At 35.3% G+C, this 26,754-nt stretch overlaps 1 protein-coding gene across 9 annotated transcripts in view; it reads left to right on the forward strand.

The window, feature by feature from the left end:
- piezo2 (piezo-type mechanosensitive ion channel component 2) overlaps positions 1-26,754 on the forward strand; it is a 223,941-nt gene that overhangs the window by 167,296 nt on the left and 29,891 nt on the right. For 3 of the 9 annotated variants that reach the window (XM_012965359.3, XM_031903661.1, XM_002937476.5), the window contains 16 exons: positions 1,438-1,642; positions 1,810-1,911; positions 3,617-3,782; positions 4,774-5,017; positions 5,764-5,860; positions 7,818-7,977; positions 8,457-8,546; positions 9,318-9,436; positions 11,816-11,890; positions 15,869-15,969; positions 16,817-16,915; positions 21,231-21,339; positions 21,620-21,691; positions 22,723-22,889; positions 23,430-23,623; positions 26,176-26,337. In XM_012965359.3, the coding sequence (XP_012820813.2) occupies positions 1,438-1,642; positions 1,810-1,911; positions 3,617-3,782; positions 4,774-5,017; positions 5,764-5,860; positions 7,818-7,977; positions 8,457-8,546; positions 9,318-9,436; positions 11,816-11,890; positions 15,869-15,969; positions 16,817-16,915; positions 21,231-21,339; positions 21,620-21,691; positions 22,723-22,889; positions 23,430-23,623; positions 26,176-26,337 (2,162 nt within the window). The remainder of the gene's footprint in view (positions 1-1,437; positions 1,643-1,809; positions 1,912-3,616; positions 3,783-4,773; positions 5,018-5,763; positions 5,861-7,817; positions 7,978-8,456; positions 8,547-9,317; positions 9,437-11,815; positions 11,891-15,868; positions 15,970-16,816; positions 16,916-21,230; positions 21,340-21,619; positions 21,692-22,722; positions 22,890-23,429; positions 23,624-26,175; positions 26,338-26,754) is intronic. The other 6 variants (XM_012965361.3, XM_031903663.1, XM_012965363.3 and 3 more) reach the window with 4 other exon arrangements.

The raw sequence follows: 26,754 nt of genomic DNA on the forward strand, positions 1-26,754 counted from the left end.
GACCATGTTTAATTAAAAGTCAGTTGGTAATAGCAATAGTATTCCAAATAAATAAAGAACGTTATAGGCTTTGTAGTAAACAGTATAGAAACACAACAAAATGATGTAAGCATTCTTAAGATGAAAAGTTTGGCTATTTTGGTCTTGTTGACTGGGAACGCTGTCTTTTTTTTTAATAACATTGCTTAGCGAGAAGAAGATTTTACTAAACTATAAGTATGATTCCTCTCACAGGTAAAAGCAACAAAAGGGGTGCAGGTTAGAACCAGGCCCGGATTTGTGGAAAGGCCACAAAGGCCCGGGCCTAGGGCGGCACAAGTCGGAGCAGTCGGGACCTCTCCCCACTGCTCCGTATGGGAGTTTAAATGTGCGATTGCGCATGCGCGTTGATCGCGCATGCGCACTCGGGGAGAGAGGGCTTCGCGCAGGCGCACTCGGGGGGGGGGCGGGGGCGGTGGCGGCCTCGGGGCGCCGAGAACTTAAATCCGGCCCTGGTTAGAACATTGGTAAGAATTAAATCCAACTATTCAGGTGAATCAGAATCTTATGAGGCATTCTGCTGACTGTGCATGGTCATTTATTAACACTGGGTGCTAAACCATGGCAATCAGGTGTTTTGTTTCATTACTCTAAATGCAGCTGGCTGAAAAAAATAATTGGTCATTGTTGTTTGCTATAAGTTATAACTCATATGCAAATTTGCCCAGTTTTTATAAATGAACCAGATGTTCATGGGTTGTCCACATGAGCACAAATAAAGATGTCAGAAATGGTAGTATGTGTGACCACTGTACATGTCCAATTAAAAGGTTATGAGGCATGCCATAAGGGGAAACATATGGGTGTAGCACCTCCACATGACAAAAGTCAGAATCATCGCATTGGTAAATAACTTCGGGTTTCGGAAGGCCCCAAGATATTCTATGACCATTTAAAGGCCCAAGCCCTGATGTTATAGAATTCCAATGTGCCCTTCTAAAATTTGTAACATTATCTTTTGAGAGATAGTTTTGGACAAAACAACCAGAATTAGTGATCTGAGACAATGTTAAAATGAAATAGCATTTGTCAGTAAGCTCTGATTTTCATTAAGCTTAGAAAAGCCAAAGTGACCTCTATTAGGGATGTCTAAAACTACCCATAGTAGGTTGTGAACAGATGATGGGAATCGTAGTTAAGGAACAGGTCAAGAACTACAGGTTAGATGTTTTTCTATTACACATTAGTTAGCGATTAGTCACTGCTTTTAATTAAAAGGATTTGTCACAAATCTGATATATTGTTAAAACTATATGTCTCTGACACCCAAATCATGGGAAAACAATGCTAAAAATGTAAAATTCAAAATATTATGATTCCGCAATGAATGCCAAAAAAAGTTAAAGATTTCAAAGCACAGACTCTTTTCAGCTGATGCTTTTGTTTTTTCTTTTGCAGACATGTTTCTTACTGTCGGTAAATGTAATCGGTCAGAGGATGGACTTTTTTGCCATGGTTCATGCACTTTGGCTTTTTGGCGTATTATACCGACGCAGAAGGAAAGCGATTGCAGAAACCTGGCACAGATATTGCTGTTTTCTTGCTTGCATTATGGCATTCCAGTATTTTATATGTATTGGCATCCCCCCTGCTGCATGTAAAGGTAATAGATTATTTCACATCCTATATATCAACCTGCAGCCCTTCAGACATTGTCAGACTACAATTTTCAGTATCTGGTTTTTTTTTATGCCTATACATTTTTTCATGATCATTTTTGTTACTTAGAAAATGATAATATTGAATTGTTGCATCCTTTTATCCTTGCAGACTATCCTTGGAGACAACCTGGAGCCAATTTTAATTCTAACATAATAAAGTGGTTATACTTTCCAGACTTTATTGTGAGGCCTAGTCCTCTGTTTCTTGTCTGTAAGTATGAGTAGCACATTTGGTTAACTTTGGTCTAGAATGCAGAAAAATTCATCACTGCTAATTTTTATTTGCAGTTCTTAATAACTGTTACGTTTGGATAAATGCTAGATATATCCTAGAATCATTTCCTAACATGCTATTGCCAACCTTCATAGATGGAAACTCTTGCAGTAAAACATATTGGCATGTCAATTAAAGGCATCATATTATTCGTTATAAGGGCAGCCATTATTACTCTTCTGTAGACTTTAATACTTTAATGTATTTAATATCATTTCTATGTTATAATAATAAGGGAGTAAATTCTGTTGAAGTAAAAACAATGTGTACGATGGACACACAGTGCAAATAATTGCTGTCCATACATACATACCTTATAAGTAGGTATTAAGCTTTAATAAACACTAATGGAGATGGCACACCCCTGTTTAGAGTAATGGGTACAACCAAGCAGATGCAGATGGAGTTAACTATTAGGAACTTGTATCAAACTTGCATGTTATAATGAAATGCTACAGTAATATAGTATTCTCCTTTTGCTGTGTTTTGCTCTGTGCCAACGATTGTTGCTTCTATACCAAATATTGTTATCCTCTTCATGCTATTTTTTTTCTGGTTTCTACTATCAAATTTCTTTTCTTGTCTCCACTTATTTTTCTTTTTCTTTTCCCCTTCTGCCACCCTTTTTCCATAATTTATTTGCCTCTCTCCTTTCTCTGGGATGCTCTCTCTCTCACTCCCTTTATCCTTTGGTCTCTTCTTTCCACGTTTCCCTTTTTCTTTAGTGATCACCTCTTTTCTATACCCTTTCTCTTCTATATTCTCCCAGTGTTTTCTTTTCTTCTACTATACCTCTCTAAAATAGAGTTTTCATATGCTATCTTATGGTTTCCCTTTCTTCCACCCCCACCCTTTCTCTTATGCACTCCCCTACTTATTGCACAGACTTCTATATTTATTTTATTGGCAGATTGATCCTCTCATCAGTGAGTGTTGGAAGCAGTTCCATTTCAGTTGGAGTGAGCAGCTCTCTAATTTAAAACATTGACAGAAATGTCTGGTCAAAGCACTGCTTACTTTTGCTAAAAGTATACATGCATAACTAAATTAAAACATTAAATGCTCTATGTCCTTCAATCTTGCCAGCAGTCTCTGGAATGGCATAGGTTATGGTTGACAGTTAGCAGGAAGCAGGAGAATAATTAATTAGTAGTAGTACTGGCATGTCTTTATAAATGTAGCTCTTCAAGAAGCTAGACTTTGTTGGGAAGATATTGAGGCAATAGAATTTCAGAAGTATGGGGCAGTTGGAGAAAAAGACAAAGGCTTGTTCTAATTGCATTTATTAATACCTGTAAACATCTGAAAGATCTATTCACACTGCAGATTAAGTGTTGAAAAGTTACAGCGCACTGCAGTTTGTGGTCCATCTACCCATATCAACTTCCAACAAGAATGGTATCTGGCCACTGTCATGCTAGATTTTCCCCCTAACACGCCCTGCCTTACCTCAATGAACACAATTATGGCCAGTTGGTTCTAGCATAGGGGGGCCCCATGGGTGCCTGTTTTATTAGTATTGGTTGAAATTCATTACTACATGTGTTTTTTCTAGTTAACAAATATACAGCTCATTTTTAAACATGCATCCATGTTAAGTTAATTATTTCATTTACAGTAATATTTTTCCTTGTTTTGACAGATGATTTTTTGCTTTTGCTTTGTGCGTCCCTTCAAAGAGAAGTGTTTGAGGAAGAAAATAAGGCAGCAGTTCGAATCATGGCTGGTGACAATGTAGAAATTTGCATGAACCTTGATGCTGCATCTTTTAGCCAACATAATCCTGTACCTGATTTCATATACTGCAGGTAAGATGAAAGGGCATTCTTCTGGTGCCGGGATTCTTTACCTGCCAATTGGGATCCATAAACAGGTCCCTATTTTGTTTAGGGTGGCTAGCCATAATCCAAATGAATGTATTGAAATTGCCTCCTACAATGGAAAATATATCATTTAAATAAGATACATCCATTTTTCATTTTTTTTTTAATTTTTGTGTTACAAAGCTAAACAAAATCACTTCTAGAAGCATGCGATATTCAGAGGTTATACTGATTTAAAAAAGTAGGATAAATTATACAATATGATAGAAAAATGACCTTATAAGCACTTCTGCCATTCACGCAGACCCAGACCAACCACAGTACTCCATACCACAATATTCCTCCCTCACTGATTGGGTTGTACACTTTTATAACTAATTCCAATAAAGCTGTGAAATCTTTATATAATTGTGCATTTAAATCTATGTGCGCTGAACAAAAATTCTAATGGCATTTGGTAGATTCTTGTTGGGGTACAACTAGTTTTTTAACTTTGTAAATTTTCTGGAATTTCATGTTCCATAAACTGACTCTTGGTAATTTGTAATCATCCTTGCTTTGCATTGGAAACCTTAGCAGTTTTTAATTAATTATATAACGAGCAGTTTGCCAAATTGTGGCTCTTGTCCACAAAAGCTACTTGCAAAAAGTATTTTCTTTTATCATGGGTCACAGTTAGGGCAGTGTCATACTGGGTGCTCTGATTAAAGCTCCTGCTGCTTTTCTCATATAATTTTCTATATGATAACTTGCTATAAAGACATCAGACTCTTTTAAAATCTGTTTTAAGGCATCTGCCTTTATTTAAAACCTGTAGTATAATGTTTGCATCTATAGTATTCTCTAAAGCTTTCCTATCCATAACACATAACTCAGCTATTTTAATAAATGGAATCTGTAAAATACTTCTATGCTGTTATCTTAGAAATACTAGGGAGAGATCTTCAAATAATTGAACATTTTGTTTGCTTTACAGATCTTATTTGGACATGGGTAAAGTTATAATGTTTAGTTACCTTTTCTGGTTTGTGCTCACCATCATCTTCATCACGGGAACTACACGGATCAGCATATTCTGCATGGGCTACTTGGTAGCTTGCTTCTATTTTCTATTATTTGGTGGAGATTTGCTGTTAAAACCTATAAGAATCATCCTACGCTATTGGGATTGGCTGATTGCTTACAATGTTTTTGTCATTACAATGAAAAATGTATTATCAGTAAGTGTTCTGTTTCAGTTCACCTATATTTAGAGCTTCCAGTTTATTCTATTAAATTTTACCCTGATGTGAAACTGCAAAAGAAGAAAATTAATTTGCATGAGATTTTGTAAGTTGGAAATAGAGGGCAATCAACACTATAGGCTTATGCCACATAAGGGATTTTGATGACCTCGACTTGCAGTCACTCCCCACTGACAACATAATTATTGGCTGAAATGCCAGCAGTATGTATTTATGAGATAATCAGTTATCAAGAGTGATGCATGGCACTTTCCATTGAAGCAAATTGTGACATGCAGCTTTTTGGCAGTCAGCATGCCCTGTGTGACACAAGCCTGAGAATCATAAAATGCATCATTAGTCCAGTTTTGTTGGAATTGTTTCAGAGGCAAAATTTTCTTTTACTTTTTCACACTACATGGACTTTCTGCTGTACAGTCAAAATGCAACTGTATAATGAAGACTTTAATATATAATGATGATTAAAATGTACTTGTTAGCTCAGCAGGTATAGATAGCACAATGCATTATATAATAGCAATGATCTTGCAATTAAATTCCTTTCTTACAGTTATATTAATGATATATATATATATATATATATATATATATATATATAATCCTTGTATTTGACTATATATACATTTATCCTTTGTGCTTTATATATTAGGCTCACTTGATCTTGATTTTAACTTTACATGTTTCTTTTTTAACTTTACATGTTTTCTTCTTTTTGATTGCAGATAGGAGCATGTGGCTACATTGAATATTTAATCAAAGACAGTTGTTGGTTAATTCAGGCATTCAGTCTTTCTTGTACAGTGAAAGGTTATTTTATCCGTAAGTAAACCATTTAACTAAATAAAATATAAAAATCCTGAATTTTTTTCTTAGGTCTTCTACTGTACATGATACAATGAATTGTTTAAAATCCAAATCAACTGGCCACCGTAGAACAGTATATAGGCATGGGAAGGGGCCCATTTATCAGCATTGTTATTTTGGTGGTTTTAGAGTTTTTTGAAACCATAAATAAACTCATTTCCACGAAAACTACAAATGTCTAGTCATTTATTTAAAGATCTGAATTGAAAAAACCAGGAACAAATTAAAATGCAGAACAAATTTTTTGTGTTTTTTACTGTTTTCCATGAATCTTCGTGGACTTATAAGTAAAAAACCCTGAAAACCTCTTCAACCATGAATTTAAAGCAGAAGGAAAGGCAAAGTCACTTGGGGGTGCCAAAATGTTAGGCACCCCCAAGTGACTTAAATCACCTACCTTTTACCCCGGGCTGGTGCCCCTGTTTGGAGAGAACAGCAACAGCCCGGGGTAGCTGCGATCGTTTCCTCCTTCCTGTATCGCTCGCGTGCGCATGCTCAGCAGAGTGAAAAAGCCGAACTTTAACAGAGAAGTCGGCTTTTCACCTAACAGGGGCACCAGCCCGGGGTACAAGGTAGGTGATTAAAGTCACTTTGGGGTGCCTAACATTTTGGCACCCACAAGTGACTTTGCCTTTCCTTGTCCTTTAAAAAAGATTGTTACAATTTGCCAAGGACAATTCCCATTGACTTCTAGAAGATCTCAACAGTTTTTTGATGGTGAAGTTTTGTAATAGTGGTTTTAGTGTTTTTGACATTTACTTAATCACAAAAAAATTCCTGTTTTTTTCTTAAATGAAAAATTAGAGTTTTAGCGCAAAAAAAAACTATTGTAAAAAAAAAAATTCTAGCATTAGTAAATGTCCCTCCTAATGTTCTAATGGTGGGCACTTGAATTTGTTCTTGATGGTCTAGGAGATATGTGATATGTGTCTGCGCAAAAGTCATTTCTGCAACCTTGTACATTTGTAGCCATTTCTCAGGGAAAACAAAAGATAGAGTTTGATTTATCACCCATAAAATTAAACAAAGTTATAGATAGAAAACATTGCTATACTAGCTGCAATTTCAGCAATATGCTGGGCAAAAAAAAAAAAAGTATAAACCACCGCAAGTCCAACTCTAAGGCTAATGTCCCACAGAGAGATTAGTCGTCCTTTGTGGCTGGTGAAAAGGCATTTCGGAGAGATTAATATCTATTGAGTATCTATTGCGGGCGACTAATCTCTCTGTGGGACACTAACCTTTAGCGGCAGATTAATCAAAATGTCAGATTAGCGCTCGCCACACAAAAACTCACCTTCGATTAATTCCTGTGGGATTTTTAGAAGTGTATTTAGCAATTCACAACAAAATAGAAAGGCAGTAAAGCTGCAGGTTTACTGGTGCAATTTTTAGTTTTTGTTTTGTGTTCACTGAAATAGACTTTATAATCTGTTCGAAAATAAAAAAAACAGAGTTGAGGCATGTTTGGTACCTTTGTTTGTTTGTACAGGCAGAGCCTCTAGGGTCCTGCTAGAACTAGAGTTAGTAGCTGTCTGCAATTTGGATTACAGCCATTGGTGGCTTTTGGTTGATATATCTGTTTATTAACTATACTTGCAAATCTGACAAATAGGGCCCGCATCACTACCAATTTTATGGCCCAATTTGGTCTTAATCCAGATCTCTAATCACAGGGAAGTTTTGCCTATAGTTTTCCTAGTCTACGATAGCATAGTCTTTTATTTTCCTGTGTGTGTATATGAGTATGTATGTAAAAAATGACTTGCACTTTGCTGCTTCTGCAGGTAGCAAGTCTGCTTTTTGTGTTATTAGTTCAGGACATAAGTGATATTATATCATTGCCAGGACAATCCTGTTGCTGTTAAATATGTTTCTGATGCTATTTATATATTTTGCCTACTTTATTTAGCCCAAAACACACCTGACTGTCAGTTGCCAAGCGGAGAGGCTGGAATCATTTGGGACAGTATATGTTTTGCTTTCCTTTTATTGCAAAGAAGAGTGTTTATGAGCTATTACTTCTTACATGTGGTTGCAGACATCAAATCATCTCAGATTCTAGCATCAAGGTATGTAGTACTAAAATAAAGCTCCTTTCTATTTATTCAGGAGAAATGTAAATAAAGATACAAGCCATTTGATGGCAGTGTTATATTATGTAAAATGACACATTATATGAACCCTATGCAATGTGTTGTGCAGAATATGTATTCTTTCATCTTATGAAATATGCACATGAACTTCTGAGATGCATATTGAAAATGTAACAAAGCCCCAACATCTGTTTTTTAAATTAGTACATTATTATTATTCTTTATTGATTATTTAAACACTATTAGCTTTCCTGCTATATTAGAGAAGTAATCTTAACAGTGTTATTGATCCAATACAAAGTATGTGTATAAGTGTTATTCTGATGTGGCCATGCATGGCAGCACACCAGCAATTATTTCTTTGATTGTGCAACCATTACTGTCGATGCAATCATTTGTAACTATCTGTATGAACATTTTATAACTGTTTTCATTGATTTTGTACATTTTTACAGAGGTGCTGAACTGTTCCAAGCTACAATTGTAAAAGCTGTAAAAGCAAGAATTGAAGAAGAAAAAAAATCTATGGACCAGCTCAAGAGACAGTATGGGAGATTTTCTTTTTAACATATACACGTACTTTACATCTATCTATCATCTATTTATCTATCCATCTGTCCTCACACTTATTCTGTATTAAGTTTATATGTTTCTTTTTTGTAAAATTTACTTACCGTATATACTCGAGTATAAGCCGATCCGAATATAAGCCGAAGGTACCTAATTTTACCTAAGAAAACTGGAAAAACTTATTGACTTAAGTTTCATCAAAATAAATACCAATAAAATTACATTAAATGAGGCAACAGTGGGGTATATGTTTTTAAATATTTATTTCAAATAAAAACTGTAAACTAGCTCTGTAAGTGGAGGGTCGACAAAAACAATTGTTTTATCAACAATGATACCTTAAGAGTACTTAATCAGCAACCAAGCTAAAACACAAAGAGTTAAAATCCTTCAAAACTATATATAGTTTATATAGAATATAAAGTGAAATGTCTAGTGCAGAATGGGACAGGTGAGGATGGTAGATGAAGATGAATTTGGGAGCGGGCCAGGGCACAGGAGGGTCTGGTTGCGAGTGGCCTAATTTGCACACAAAGGACAGAGGGTGCTAGTCTGGAGGGACCCGACTCGAGTATAAGCCATGGTGACTTTTTGAGCACATTTTGGGTGCTGAAAAACTAGGCTTATACTCGAGTATATACAGTAATTGCTGATGATGATACATGCTGTCTTATAGTTTCTGTTAATTTTTGATGCTAAATTAATTTGTTTTTTATTACAACTAAAACAATTGTCAATTTCACCAGGATGGACCACATTAAAGCCAGGCAAGAAAAATATAAAAAAGGTAAAGAAAAAATGCTGAGTCTTACACAGGATGGAGAAGGACAAGAAGTTCAAAAACTAGATGATGACGATGAAGAAGGTAAATGCATTTCTAATTCCAGCAAACTGTTAAGTTCATATAAATATTATTTTTTACATATGTTATAACTTTGCAGGAAACTATACTATAACTGTTTTGAAATCTGTACTCTTATAGGCTTCTGCAGTATTAGAAATAAATTCTGCTCAAAATATTTTGAATTTGTAATTTGAGTAATGTTTAAAGAATGATAAAATGTAGCTAGTTCAATGTTTGGTTAAGAAGGGGGAGCACCTGCCTTTTAATTATGATGCCATAGGAGAAATGCAGATTATGTTAACAATATACTGATATATCCTACAATAGAGTGGGCACAGTAGGAGTAACATTAGAAAAAATAGTGACTTATAAAAGATAATTTAATCCCATTTTTATGTACTTCTTAAATTATAGTACACAAACAAATACAATTAAACTTTCCTTGTGTATACCAAATTATTCTTTCCTCTATAAAATGCATTTTGGCATAATTTGTACTACCTCTCTTATAAGAAAGATCTAATATTTCCATCACATTGAATACAAATAGATACAGATTAAGCAGAGAGCTAATTAAAAATAGAAAAAAACCTAACTGGAACAGTCTGTTGACCCAAGAGACCTGCCATGATAAACTTAAACTTGCGTATAAGCATTATGAATGCTCCATTAATTTGACTGCTCTCCACAGCATTGTTAGGGAAATGCATAGTCAAAATGTAAATAGTTATAATTTACCAGTACAAGTATAGGACCCCATATTCAGAAATCCATTATCCAAAAAGCTCCAAATTACATTTTAAGTAAATAATTCTAAAGTTTAAAAAATAATTTCCTTTTTCTCTGTAATCTCTGATTGGGTTTATTTATTGCTTAAATCTTTTTAGCAGACTTAATGCATGGTGATCCAAGTGAATGAAAAGATTTTCTAAATGGAATATGACATGTCACAAACATAGATAATAGATCCTATATAGGTAGCAGACAGCAGTGAGTTGGTATGACTTTGTCCTGTTTTTAGGCTTGTAGGGCACAGGACAAAGTTCCCTTTTGTCATTAATATAAGTATTTATAGACTACTATTAACCAAACTATTCAATATTTTGGAATATTTCAAAAAAGGGATCCAAAGCTAAGAAGGCTTGGTCAGATCTTCTAGTTGAATACCAATAAGTGTCAACTTGATAAATGATGTTAAGTAGTAGTTTTTGCCAGACTCTTGGTGACTTCATATTCCTCCTCCTTTGTACCAAAGTAGCAAGGTGGTGGTCTGCTTCTTTGACCTAAGCCATGTTGTCCTACAAAAATGAAGCAAATGTGTGACATTGTTGAAAGAGCCAACAGTCATTATATACAGCACCAGCGATGCAGTATTGTTACATGGGCGCTGTGAATTTAACCTAAATGGAAGTCTTGGTTGAATATGTGTTGCTCTTAATTTTACAAAAAGCTCTTAAATACTATAGGTAAACATAGTTTCTCATGGCAGGTATTTCTGTGGGCAGTTTTGCTAATTTGTAAGTCAAAGTGCTTTTATAAATTCAAATGGAAATAAACTAACTAATATAAGAAAATTATTACTAATTTTAAATGTACAAAAGACACAATGTGGTCTGTTTGCTACAATAAAACTCTGTGCAATCATTTTCACCAAAAAATAATCTAATATGTTATTGCAGGTTTGCTAAACGGAAATCACTTCTATCACTTCTATTCTGTTTGTGACCTAAAATGCTTTTGCCTGTCATTGTATCTACAAAATAATTCATAATTTGTATCATCTTGTTTACTAAAGCACAATACCACCTACTGCTAAAATTATAGCCACACAGTGGTAATGTGATGTGTTTAGTTCATATTCATGATATATATGTCGATATATACATTTTGGAATTGTTTATAGATTTCAATAAATACACTTATTTTTTATGTCCCTTAGTATGCTTGTTTTAGTAGAGTATTTTCCTGTAATACAAGTTATATATTGGGTGTTCAGTTTATCATGCCATAATTTGAGTGATGTATCACCAGTTATTGCAGTGGCAGTAGTACAAATGTGTAGCAAAAATAACATTGAACTAACTCATCACAAAACAATTCTCGGTGATGACAATTCCTATGCGTATGCATATTCTAAATGCTTATAACAAGACAAAAGAATAATTTAGCACTTAAGTTAATGTGTGGGTATAATTTTGGTGCTAAAAATGTTGCCATGTTACTATATAGTCTTTGCACTTTAGTAAACAGATGCCATGATTCTTTGAAATAATAAAAAAAATGTTTGGTATTTGTCTTTAGTATGTGAGTTGTTTCCCCATGCTTATTATATGATTGAATAAAGTGAATTTGTCTTTTTTTCACTGTGCTAAATTAATGTATGAACATATTTCATTTTAGGAGACAAAGCAGACAAAGAGAAAGCCAAGGGCAAAAAAAAGCAGTGGTGGCGACCTTGGGTTGATCATGCTTCCAGTAGGTTTTTTCAATCATCTGTCAGATACACGGATTTAGCCCTTATATCCTTGACCAGAATAATCTGTTTGTTTTTTCTGCATGGTGACAACTTTGTGACTTCTCAGAGGGTTGAGGTGCAGTGAACTAGGTCATCAGTAAGCAATCTATTTAGAAACATGCTTGCTGACACGATACATTTAGTGGATCTGTTCTTATTTGTTTGAGAATAGTGCAGTTCATCATTTATGCTTGCTTGGATTACACTTATCATTTTACAAGGGTCTTTCTTACTTAACTCCCATGTCCAACCACCACAATGTGTTTCATTGACACTTAATTACATATGTATTAGCATGACATGATTTATGCAGTATGACATTTATTCACATTGTGGTCTTGTAAATCCTAGTAAAGTAGTATCTGAAGTTAAAAAGACACCCATCAATTTCAGCCTTGTACCAAAGAAGGTGCAGAGAAATGTGATCTAAAGTTATATTCATTTTATTCAGAAATGTAAAAGGATTTATTTCTGATTTCAAAATGGCAGTCAGACTAGTCCCTGGATCAACATTGTAGTAAGTTTTATATAGCCTTGTTTTGTCTCACTTGCTAAACAAGCATCCAAACCTTTCTTGAGACTTTATTCATAGTATCTGCCAGTCTAACCGCTTTATAGAGAGAATTCTACAGTTAAAAACCATTATCACACCTTAACATGAAACCTCACTTTTCTAGTGTTAAGGGATGTCCTCTGGAAAGTCTGCTAGCAAATAAAGTAAAGGCCTTTGAAATCAATGCAATTTATAGAGTTTTTATTTGTATGGGCAACATACATTTTTAACTGAAATTATTACATCACTGAATTGTGTGATAGATTTGGACCACTAAAACATTTCTGTGAAGTCACAAAGAAACTGTGCCAGTATTTCATTTCTCTACTGCCACGTCATTAACAGACCTGACTTCTCATGAGATCATACAGATTGACATTGGCCCATATTTGTCAGCCTTCCAGGGCTTTAAGAAGCCATTTATTATTTTTACCCTGAACATTTTATTTGAATTTAAGACTACCCTGAGTACACTTAAATCTGTAAACATCTCTTTTAGCACTGGAAGGCATTCTGGCATACCCCTGGTCAGTAAATATAGGCCAATGGGATTACATTATCGAACCCTTTAATTGCTAGTGTCCTCAAAATTTTATAAAATAATAGAAAACCTAGCATTTAAAGGTCTGATATTTGTGTAAATACAAATGTGACTTATGTTACTGAGATTGAATGTGTATGACAATTGTATAACTGGAACGTTCTAGTACAGTAAATTAAAGTTTGGTCTTGGGAGCAATATATGAATTATTTTTTTCAAAAATTTAATATAGGTCACATTTGTATTTTAGAAACATTGTTTGTTATTTTCTACAATTAAGTAAGGTTTCACCTCAAGTAAGTTAAAAGGGATCTAAAGTCAAAAATAAAAAAGTGCTTTTTCCAGACATAAGTCAATGAAAGCACTAGGTCAGTATGAGATTGCTGATAGGAACTAATAAATGAAAAGTGAGCTGTGTTGGGGTAGAGAGAAGTAGCTCCTTCCCTCACCTGTTAGCACAGTTTTATATCGGCCAGAGAGGGCAGCAAAATACACAATACAGAGGTTTCTCATTTAAGAAGCCCCTTGCATATTAAATTCATCCTTGGATGGCTGTCCAACAGATGCTTAACCAATAGCCCTGTGTTGCTGCTAATCTCCTTAATAAACATAACCTAGAAAATTAAAGTTTATTTTTTGCTTTAGATCCCCATATATAATTAGTATTTACTGGTAGATAATATTCTGTTCCACTGCCAAGTTGTTCTATGTCATTTTGCCCTCATTATTATGATGTAGCTAAAAATTACAATTTTTGAATGGTGAACATTTTAGAAATTTGATTGAATGGTAAACATTTTACAATTTATCACATAAATATCAAAAGAAAGTACAATTTTTAATAGATGCAAATTTAGACAAATGTAATATGTTCAATCAGACCCTATATAGTAAACTAGACATGCTATACATGCTATAGATGTATTCTTTCCCTATTTTGTTCACTATTGAGGATGCATTCACATCATAAGCTACACCTATTTGTCAGGCGCTATATTTGATTTGGCAACATATTCATTCATATTAATTTGTTTAACCAAAATTATTTGCAAACTCAATGTGTACAGATATTTTTGTTGACTATTCATGTCAGGCGTTTATAATGATGGGGGCAAAAGGTTCACTTGTCATATGGAATCCGAATATAACCACTGATATCCAACCATTAATTTGGTAGTGTCCGGTAAAAATGGCAGCGGAGTGGCATCCATTGTATACTTGCTGACTGAATATTTTTTAGTTTGTTTTATTTTTTTTGGTTGTTTTTTGTCTTTTTAAAACCTTGGTTGTAACACAAAACATAAAATAAATCATTTCTGTTCAAGGATACAAGGCACAGGTCTTTTCTTAACAACTAACCCGGAGGCAAAAGGTCTTTCTGAATTTTTAGGCAAACTAAAGAAAACAAAATATCTTAGTACTGCTAAATATGAATGACATGACACTTGTGAATGCAATAGAAAGTGCGAGAAACAGCATCTGCCATCTGCTTTTTTCCTTTTTGGAAAACATATGGAAAGTGTAATGTGTATCTCTATATACTGCTAGTTTTAGCAAACGAAAGATGGCAATGTTCTGAACAATATGATTGCACAGGTTGTTAGGGTTTATTGTTACAGTCCCGGAATTGCACTGATACTGTTTGCTTACTGGGGACCATATTTTAGTTTATGGGCAAAAGCCACATATTTATGAACATGGATCATTATCTTCACATGAAATAGTGTGCTATATTTTTAGAAGTCAAATTTAAATTGGGTTTTTTCACATAAATATGTGAAGTTTTATGGTTGCAATTATCATTTTTTATCATATTTCTTTGGCCCAGTCAGCATGCTATAATTATTTCAGTAATCTCCATTATTTGCAGAATTAATACAAGTTACAAGATTAGATACCAGTCTGGGTAAAGTCCAGTTGTTTAAAGATTTTTTGATCTAAGGGCCTTGATTTACACAATACTACAGTTAACCTATGCTTTCAGTGTTGCACTGGGGTGTCTGGGGCCCACCAAGCTGTCACCTCAGGGGCCCCCCGCTCCAATCTCGAACCTTCCAACCAAGAAGGGCCCTGTAGTGCTGCCCTTGTTTAGCTGGGCCCCTGTCTTGGGAAGAGAGGGCAGGAGCTCCTGTGTTTGCAAGTTCTTTTCCCTACACATCTTTCCATACTGCTCCTTTTATCTCTAAAGTCTCAGTCCCAGAGAGCTGGATGGGTGAAGTTTGAACTTTCCATTCAATCCCAATGCATTTTGACCAGGACTTAACTTTTCCTCCTGTTAGAGGAATGAACTTGCCAACACCCAAGCTCCCACCCTCACTTCTGAAGTCTGCAGCTCAATGACAGCAAGGGGGCCCAGCTAATCAAGTAAGTGCAACAAAGTCGGGCCCACCTAACACCCAAAAAACCACCAAGCCCCCAAAGGCAGCACTGGGAGTGGGACTGGGTCAGCGGGGCCCAAAAGGGCTAGGGCCCACCAGCTTTTTTCCCAGGGTCCCACCGGCCCAGTCTGACACTGATTTGTTTATTTGTGCAGAATAGTAGAGTATTTTTCAAATAATACTTTATATTAAGAAGGATAGTAGAGTTCTACCATAAGTGCACATGTAACTGATTTCACATGGTAATACCCATCTGTGCTTCACACTAGGCAGAGACTACAGTTTTCCTTTTTGCAGATAATTACAGAAAGTTTCTTATGTTATCTAAAATATATGAAGTTTTGCTTATTAAAAAAAAAATATTTATGCACCAATATGTGTTACTGATAGTTTGCACCATGTTGTAGCATAAAAAGCACCTGTGCAAAATGTTGTTAGATACAAGTAACTATTTTATTTCACTTAGTGGTGAAAAGCGGTGATTATTATTTGTTTGAGACGGACAGTGAAGAAGAAGATGAGGATGACAAAAAAGAAGAAGAGCCTAGAAGAAAATCTGCCTTCCAGGTATGCTTGGGTAGATGCAAATACTGTTAAATGCACGATGGGCAGATCTTTGCTAGAAAGAGAAGCTTGTCAACATATATGGACAACTGTTAAGCACCTTGCGTTTACCGTTTTCTATTCTCTATTAGTTGTATTTAATACTGACATGAATAATTGGATTCATTCAGTTTCAATGCGGCTTGCACAAAGCATTGACTAAGCTTTTCTTATGTTAGAAATATTTTTGGTTTTATTTTTTTATTTTGCAAAAGGTACATAAAAAATAAAGTTTTTCATTAACTTTATTTTTATATGAAAACATTAAACAGATGAGAAAATAAGTGCTAGCACACTAATGGTGCAGGTTGCAGAAATGCAATTTAAACAGTTTTCAGTTAGTTTTACTTTTTGAAAACACAATGCAATCCATAGAGGATACAGGTCTTGAATTGCAATGCCTGGGTTCCAAAGGTAAATCATGTCTATTAATATAGATAAATGTCATTTGTCCTCTTGTAAAGCAAAAGCTTTGTTATAGGAAAAGTAATTTGTATTAAGCTTGTAATTGAACGTCACTAATTGTTGTACTAATACTAAATTGAGCAACTGTTACCATGCATGAAGATGCAAAATGGTCTAATCACCAGTAACTAAAGTTGAGCTTAGGCCATAGAGTGTGTAGAATAGTAATTAATAAAACTAACTGCCCTCATTGGATAGTGGATATCTTTTTCAGTGTTACAAGTGCATTTAAATGACAATATGTTGTGTATTCCTGTAGCTTTCTGTTCCATAACACTAACCTTTACTCGGTATTAATTCAGTTTTTCAATGTCTTCTAATTGCTAATGCTTTGTCCTTCTTTTAGAGAGCTATTGGAAAGTTTGCATCAGCCATTATAGCCTTGCCAAAGTCTGTCATTAAACTGCCTAAAACAATTCTTCAATATTTAATCAGAGCTGCAAAGGTATTCATAAGACATTTTTAACGTGTGTGCAAAACATGACCCAAAAAGTAGTATATTAGTGTATTGTATCCTCTATCAATGCCTCCTCTGTATCTCCTCTCTGCACAGTGTTTGGGTGTCTTTGTAAAATAAGACAAGAATAAAGTTATGATCTGGCTATTTCTAATTCAACTGAACCATTTCCAAATAGTTTAAAAGAGGCAATTTGATGATTATGATGAAATCATATCCCATTCACTCAGTGTATTTTGAAATATTAAAGAGGACAATGCAGACGATGGCATTTCCATTCCCATGACATTACCATTGTTTCTGTTGTTAAAGTCCAACTAAACTGCATGCGTTCAGTGGAGGGGTAGGCAGTGTGTTATTTCTCTCTCTCAGGAAGCTGGTATGGCACTCAGAAACTGCATAATGCTGTTGGAAATAAAGATAAATACAAACCACAGTCTCTTATTTCACATGTTTTCTTTGTGTAGGAAAAATCAGCAAGAATTTATACTTTAGTTGGTATAATATATACATATGCTCAGAATGCGCTACAAATATAATGGGATTAGGGAAAAACACATTTCAGTATTTGATAAAATAAATTATACTCAGAGGAGACAGAGGAAAATAGCATGGTTTTGAGATGTATCTCATTCACGCACATTCTGTACAGTTTCATCTCTAGCTACCAGATTCACTGCCAGTACTATAGAATTAGCTGTAGTCTAGTTATCATGTAGAATACACTGACAGCAATCGGGTATTTGCCCATATCTCTGTTTGTGCATGTGCTGCTTAAACTTGAATGGGCTGCATAGAGCAAAACCATTATTTGCAATATCTGAGCTACTCTTTCCTACCCTGTCCTTATACTAGGGTCTCTTCATTGTCCTTATACTGTGGTTCTCCATTTTCCATAAGCAAATAGTACTGTATACTACAGAACCTACAATTTATTAGTTCAGACAAAAGCCTCTAGGTTATGAGTAATTAAGCTAAACCCAGAAACAAGGTTTTACACAAGCTTCAGAGCAACAGTGAGTCCATAGGTGCTAAATGTGCAGCCAGCTATTTGCAGGCCAAACAGTTTGTTCCACGCCCATTTCAGCTTTCCAATTATGTACAGATTTTGCTTGGAGAAGCATTTTCACAAACGAGAAAGTGCCCTTTCTAAACCATTGGCACAAAATAGAAAGCACCATGTTGTAACATGCAGACATAAGCTGTTTTTTGTAACACATTCAGGCAGGAATCATTATGGTAGCATTCTCTTGGCATTCACAATACCAAGACTTGTCCATCAGACTGACAGATTTATCACTCAAGAGAATGTTTTCACTGCTCTACCATTCAGTGGTGGCAACTCAAGCCAAGCCAACAAATTACTTTGCTCATGGAGATATTGGGCCTGAGTGTGAAACCTCCCCCCACTGAAACTCATCTATCTAGGCTTGCAAATAATAGTTGGACAACAGGAATTGGCAGTTTTAAGCACCTCTGCTTTTGAAAGCCCCATTATGGTTTAACACTCTGAAACTAAAGTGTTGTCGGTTGATAAGCATAGTGCTAATAGGACAGACATTTGCCATTTGACTTGTTGGAAATATAGCATCCTAAGAAGGTTCCACAGCAAAAATCACTAAGCTTTTTAGTAACACCCTCCTGTTTGATTTTGGACATGGCTGCATGCTTAATTCTATACCATTCTGAGCAAGTGGGTACCTTAAATAGCCAAATCCACTAATGGTGTCTGGATATTTCTTGTCATATAGCGTAACTTATATAGGGGGTTGTGTGGCCTTCAACTGCTGAATGACTGAAGCTGCACATCCCTGGACTTTACAAATGGAAGGAAGGAATGATAAAATATGGAAAATAGGAGGCCGTTTAAGAAGCTCTCATCCAATGATGGCTATGTTTAGAGCAGAAACAGCTAGTTGGATGTTCAGTATTTATTTTCTGACATTTTGATAGGGCTTTGTATGCACATAGCAATGTGATGAGCCAGTTTAGTAGTTAACATCTAAAGTGGCTGATGATTTTAAATAATCAGTATTACACATGATTGCCTTGGATATTTTGGATGATAGCTCAAATGTAAAAAATCAATTTGGCCTTAGTTTCGAATCAGCTGACCCACTAGTTGGTTGGGACTGCACTCCTCATGCATTTTAGCGTATTGGCCATCTACATGTGTTTATCTGACCAGTAACTATTGTGGGTATAATTTGAAATTCATAGAATACTTAAAGTACAACAAGATGAAGAGACTTTGCCCTTGATGACAGAGGCAGCCATTATTTGGTTGTCTGGCTGATGTTGGGCTTAGCTGCTGATATACATTGCTATCTAGAGAATAACTAAGAATGATGGGGATTACCGTTCTGCCACTACTAGAGAGCTGGATGTTAGCTAGCACAGGTATTAGGTTAAACACTTTTGGCAAGCACATTTTAGGAACATTTTTATTTATTATGCTACAACATGGCTTTAAAGTCCTGTGCCTGAAACTTACTGCAAACAAGTCTAACAGTATTAACTCCAGCTTCCCTGAGACCAAGGTGTGTTTATGCCATTAAGTGCATGCCTATTGGGAATGCTTGTCTTCTGCATGTGCTTTTCTTGTTGTCTTGCATGCTAAATTAAAAGAAAAATAACTTTTACAAGGATTATCATTTGCTGAGCCAGATGATAATTCCAAAGAAAATGAAGTGTCTATTCTGTTTCACAAACTGTTACCAATGAAAATACTCTTCGAATCAAACATCTTTTCTTTCCATGGAAGGCAATGTAAATATGGTGTTGTTCTTATGTTTGGTATGCTGTAAATTGATGTTTTCATCAAACTCTTTGGAGCTTACTAGTAGAATTCAGTTTTGTTTAATAATATACCAGAAAACTGGATCTCTAATGACATTGCTGATCTTCCTTAAACACATTTCTTATGTACAGATGTGGCTTTCTGAACTCACGCAAATATCACCAACTGTACACACTCATATGCACACATACACACGCACACACATCCAGTAAATGGTGTATGAAATAATAGTGTGCTAACTGCAGAGCACAGCTAAACTTTATATCATACAAACCGGTTTTGTATGGAGATTCACATCACTGAATTCCATTTACAATCAAATAAGCACGTCAAACTGAAGATATTTTGTAAAATCTAAACAGTTTTGCTATTCAGATATTGAACCAGTTCCTTATTTTACAAATACTTGCCCAGTGAAATCCCATTAATTGGTGTCACACAGTATTCTTCTTAACCATATAAAAGCACAAAAGCCAGATCTCTGGTAGAACATTTCCAAGGTATGGATCTGCAGTGGCAGGTACATTTTGGCTCTTGGGGGGGGGGCGGTTCACATATTTCCTCTAATACTGGTAAGTGTTGCTCTGCTTGCTCACTAAAGAAACAGATCTATGACTTGAGGCTGTGCCAGGTGCCTTCCCTGATGCTGTTAGGTTGCATTGCAAGCTGCCTTGTTTACTGATCATGTGATAAAAACGGCAGTGCATAGCAGTTCCCCTCATGGAAATACATCCCTGGCACCTGTGCTGTCTAATGCATGTATGGGTGCTACTGAGAGACTTTACAGAGCAGGAGAGAGTTGTTTGGAATCTGACTGCTACTGTCTCTGCTAGTCATTTTCAGTCAAAATTAAATGAATACAAAATAGCTCTTTCATTGTCAGTTAATTTGATATCCAGAAAGAATGCAGCTTTTCTTTTTTCACTTAAACTGAAGAGGCAGTAGCCATATCTATGGTTATTATGCCATTAAAAACTCAAAAATACAGGTTTCCTAATGAAAGGAAATGTAATTCTAAGTAACATTCCAATGTACATTTTGCAGTTATTTGTAAATGTAATTGCAATTGAAATCAGTATTTCTCTGTCTCTTTCTGCACTGGTGCTTCTATTTCTGAAACAATGCAGCAGAAGTCAGCCTAGCATAGATCTTTACAGGTCTGCCAATCAAAAGCCTTCTGATCTCTTCCATGATTCAGAATCAATAGCAGTTATATTTCCAAATAACTGTAACTGAAAATGTGTAATTAATGTATGTTGGAAAGCTTCTTAGCACAATTTCCGTTACTGGGACTACATTAATCAGTGATAATGATGTTTACAATATATTAAAAAAATGGTAACTCAACACACTTGAAACTAGGGATATCTATCTCAGTCTCCCTATCTATTATCCTCTGCCGTCTGTCTACCATATGTCTATCTTCTGATTCTTTCATATCATCTAAGGTTTAACAATATTTGCAGATATAGTTTATTTTCTAAATAACTCTGTTTTGTTTAGTTTTTGTACCAAGCATGGATTACTGATCCAAAAACAGCCCTTAAGCAAAGAAGCATGGAAGCCAAAGAAGAAAAGGCAAGGGAAATGAGGCGAAAGGGCATTGCTGAAGGTAAGAAATGCAATAAGTGAGCCAAGGAACATGGGTTGACTCAAATGGGGTGACACAAGGGAGGGTTCAAGACAAGGAGCCATATTTATTAAAGACAAAAATGATGTACAATTCTGAAATCTGTTTACCACAGACCCCCTATTGGACCCACTATTCAGTTGGATTGTTTGGGTCTGTCTATGTATGCCTAACATTAGATAAACTAGCAATTTGTGGCTAATGAGCCTGTAGACCAAGCTGTTTTTTACAGCAATTTTTTTTAACTAATGTCTATTTTCAGGTGATATTATTGTAGAATGTGGGGATAAAGAAGAAGAAAAAGAGCAAGGAAAAAAGAAATCAGATGGCCCAGGTAAGATAATCTCACAGAACAGAAGATCTTTATTTTATATATATATATATATATAAATATATATAAATTATTTTTTTTTTTATCCTTGAGAAAGGTCCTAATAAGGACCGAAACGTTGGTTTTAACAATATATCTACAATAAAAAATTTTGATGAAACATTGAAGGGTGTGCTGGCCACAGATGATTATTTTCTATACAGACATCATTTTGGCTAGCACCCCGCAGAATATTGAGCCATGGAGTGCGGACACGATTTGGATTGATATATATATATATATAGTATAAAAAGACCAGCAACTCCGGGATTTCTTGTGAAAAATCAAAACATATATTCAAAGTAGCATAAACAGCCGACGTAACGTTTCGGTCCCCATCGGGACCTTTCTCATCCCTGTGTATATATATATATATATATATATATATATAGATGGTGTTGGTAAGGCACCAGTTAAGAAAGCTAATGACAGAGAGTTGAAAGTAGAAGAAGAAGGCATTGCTAGGAACATTTAGATTTTTATTAAATCAATTTGATTACCATGGGTTCATGTAAATACTCATTTGACAGTCTTTATCTTTCTTAAACAGGATGTTCTTTTAAAGACTTCTGTTAATTATCTGTGCAAGGCAGTTATGAATAAAGTATTGCTAAACTTCTTCAATATACCAGTTGTCTTTAGCGTTTTAGTAGTTTTTGACTTCTGACTCTCATTGGAGGCTGTAATTAGCACAGAGCTGCCAACTCCAGCCTTCACGTGGTGCTTATGGGTTTATGAGTAAGTAGGACAGTGATTCCTACTTTCTCTCATGTCAAATTAAAATATTGCAATAGTACATAATTATCTCTAGCACACAGCGCTGCTGGCAGTTAGCAGGAGCTTACAGTTTAGAATGATGTAGAAAAATGGGTGACTTTAAGCTAAGGAAGTCATACCCAGGTGCCATAACTGCAGGAATAGCCTCTGTGTTTCTGCTTTATAAGTGTAAATCATTTGGTGTTTGATAAAATTGTGCCTCACAATTGCATTTGCAGACAATATCTTCAAAAGAATATTTAACATCCTGAAGTTTACTTGGGTCCTCTTCCTTGCTACAATCGATAGTTTTACGGCTTGGCTAAACTCCATTTCAAGAGAACATATTGATATCTCCAAAGTTCTAAGCATAGAACGTTGCATGCTGACTAGAGAGATAAAAAAGGTAATTCTGTGTTTAGCTCCTTATAAACTACACATAACATCTTAAACCTCATGTTGATAGGTACAGTGTAAAGGTACAAAATGCATTGGCATACAGACAAGGATTATTGTCATATACATTACTGCAGTGTTATTCAGAATAAAATAAACAAATATCACTGATTACATTTTTTTTTCTGGGGGTTTACATGTCCTTTAATAGGCCACCTAATATTATATAAACTATCTGCTAGTTAAGTATTCATTCTGAAGTTATAGTTTTCCTTTAATGTTAAAATAAGAGTATATTGTAGTAAGACCATAGTCATATGAAGTCATTAACAAGAAAATGCTTGGAGCTTATAAAATGTGCTGATATTTACTCTGCTTATTCAACAAAATGATCCTCTTCTGGACTCTCTTACTGTTTCATAATTATACTGACAAAACCACAAAGAATGTTTAACTTTTGTCAGCTAGTTGAACAATTTCTTTATCGATGGTAAAGTGAAGCATACCTCATCAGAGAAACATATCTAATCGTCTTTCTGATTTTTTTCAGGGCAATGTGCCTACTCGAGAAAGCATCCACATGTATTACCAAAATCAAATAATGATGAGCCTTTCTAGAGAGTCTGGACTTGACAGAATTGATGACCAACCTGGTTCATCGTCCAGTCACCATAGCCATGACAAGATGGCGAGTAAAAGGATGGACAGTGCAGACTCAGCTGTATCTCATGATAGCATATCAAGGTACAAGGGTTTTTGGATTTCTTCTTTTAGCATCAGGAACTGTTTTAGGTTTCAAAGGAATGGGGGCTTGTCCAGGTCCCAACTTTACAGGGGATCCTTCGCTGAAAAGGGTAATTGGTATAAGCACAAATTGTATTGTATTAGCCTGCTTAAAAAAGGTCATTGTTTTTTATTCACAGCCAACAGATTTATCCTCTGGTTTTCCAGCCGGTACTGACCTTCAACTCTCTGCAAAGTCTGTTACCAGTGTTGGTTGCTCACTAGCAACTACATTGGACTCCCTAATTTTGCAATTCCTTTTTCCTCCTAGGTTGGGACCTCAAAGTTATTACTTCTGGCCAAAGATGTTGTTTTATAAACTCAGCGTATTTTGTGTTTTTCTGCTGTGTATATTGTACACTGCCTTAGACATGAATTAAACTGATTTTAAAGATAATAATGTTTAGATTATAATGTTTGTTGGGCAGTAAAGTAAAAACTGTTTCCTATTGCAAGTGCAAAAACATTTGGGCAGAGAAACCTTTAACCTGTGATGCCATGTTTACTCACTTTCATACTTTTGTTGTTATAATATACATCCCCATTCTATAGAGAAGGGGATAACCCATCAAAGAATACTGTATTAGATTTACAGTGAATTGAGGCTGCTCCAAGATTATATAACAGACTCTAGAACCCTCACACATCCACCAAATCCAATGTAGACAAAGGTGCAGGTGGTGTTTTAAAAATGGCCAGGGGAGGAGCATTATTTTTAAATAAGATAGTGGGAAAGAAGAAGTGTTTTTGGAAAACAAAGAATGTACGTGCTGTATACTTTAGAATTTTTCATAAGTTACAAAAGCCTTAGCGTTCTTTGAAGCAATTTTACTGGCAACCTTTCTTCTTTGTGCCTTTTCTGTTTGTTTACACAACCTCCTATTAAATATTTCTGAGCTATCTCTACGGCAGAGAAATATCTTGCATGAATAGGCCAGGTATTCTACATACGCCTCTGAACAAGCTAAGGCCAAAGTTTGGAGGTTGTACTGTGCTATAGAGAAAGTAGTCCATGCATTAAAAATATGTTGATGAAAAAAGCACTGGAGTTACTAAGGGCTTGTATTTGGATGTACAACTTTATTGTTATTTGAAGTGTTGCATGGCTGATCAAAAAAATTATTCCTGCTTAAGGAGGAATGTAGTTTATGTATAGATTAGTAGTAGCTCTTACGCTCTTGTTGTGCTTTTATTTTGTCAGTATTTTGCCTTTCTTTGTGCTGGTGACATTGGTAATTCTTTGTGCTTCCTAATATACAGGAGTCATGTTCAGAAAAAGTTCCCCCATTCACAGGTTCACTTACCTTTCTAATATCCTCTTTTATTGGGGGGAGTGGTATTCAACTTAAAATTAACTTTTAAGGATGATGTAGAGTGATATTCTGAGACAATTTGCAATCTGTCTTCATTTTAATTTGTAGTTTTTAAATTACTTAGCTTCTTGTTTAATTCTTCAGTTTGGAATTTCAGCACCAATCTGGTTGCTAGGGTCTCAAATTACTCTAGCGACCAGGAAGTGGTTTGAATGAAAGACTGGAATATAATTAGGAGAGGGCCTGAATAGAAAGATAAGTACTAAAAAGTAACCATAACAAAAGTTTTTTGACTGCCAGGGTGGGTGACCCCTCCCATTTGAAAGCTGAAAAGAGTCAGAAGAAAAGGGAAAATAATTCAAAAACTATAAAAAATTTAAATCAGTTGAAAAGTTGCTAAGAATTGCCCATTCCGCATTAAAAGATAACTTAAAGATTAACCATTCATTTAATAATATTAACAACATAGCGAAAATGTTTTCTGTGGGTTGTACTTCCTTGTTGAACCCAGTGTATATACTAATGCTGGGCTGTACCAAATTAGCAGGAAAACTGTACTAAAGGACCAGTTTATTAAAAGATAACAAAAAAAGTTTCTCCTGCAGATTAAATCTTTTTCTATTTATCAATTTTTATCACATCTTCTCACTGGCAAAAAGGATTCAAGAGCTCAGAGCTGCCAAGATCAATTAAAAACAATGAAAATCTTTCCATCACTTCACATGCTCTTAAGAGGCGTAGAGAATTTTCAAGTTGTTTTACCGTTGAAGTGTAGGAAAAAAAAAACTTCACATTTTGTAGAAACACACAAGACACAGCAGTACTGAAGTCTGCAATTCATGTTGTGATAAGCACCAATAAAACGTGAATTGCAGGCTTTGGTACTGCTGTGTCTTGCGTGTTTCTACATTGTGATTTGGAAGAGATTTCCTAATATAGTTCTTATACTAATACAGCTTTTGTGTTTGTATCCAGTGATAAGTTCCCATAAATGTATTGTATGTTTGAACTGAAATTCTATTGAAATAGTTTTGCAAATGAAGATGTTTTTTAGTTGCAAATGACATTCATGCTTCATTTCATTGTGCCTATATGCTTTTGTGTTTGTTGCATGCCATTTTGTAAGATTGCTTATGTCTGTGTATTATATTTTGCTTGTGTTTTACTTATTGTTGTCTTTGTGACTGTTTGTGCTGCTAGCTGCTGCACTGAAGCAACCATGCTATTCTCAAGGCAATCTACACTTGATGATTTAGATGGACCAGACTCTGTACCAAAAACAAGTGAGCGTGCTCGACCTAGGCTTCGTAAAATGTACAGCATGGACATGTCTTCTTCATCTGCTGACAGTATAGCTTCAAGGTGCTTAATTCATGCATGCTTTATTCACTCCATTTCAAAACTGTACATAAAATAATGTTTTCTTTTGTTTTTTTACGTTTACCCATAAGCATTATCTTCTTCCAACAGAAAACAAAATGCGCTGTTGATATGAGACGTCCCTCATATCTAAGGTGTTTTTTACCTTCACTGAATTAGTCAGGTTTTCTGAAACATTGAAAATGATTTGTAAGTGAGCAAAAATTATCCTTTAAAAAATTTACAGCTATCCAGACATCTGGAATCAGTGATTGTAAAAAGCTTACCTTTGGCAAAACACACCCAATAATTGTCTGTCAGCCAAATAAAAATGTATTCAGATCTTAGCAGTAAATTAAATATTAATCAATTGTTCCACGCACAACAGACTAGCACAGACTCCCAGCACTCTACTGTCTG

Source organism: Xenopus tropicalis, chromosome 6, assembly GCF_000004195.4.
Source record: "Xenopus tropicalis strain Nigerian chromosome 6, UCB_Xtro_10.0, whole genome shotgun sequence".
Classification (NCBI taxonomy): Eukaryota; Metazoa; Chordata; class Amphibia; order Anura; family Pipidae; genus Xenopus; species Xenopus tropicalis.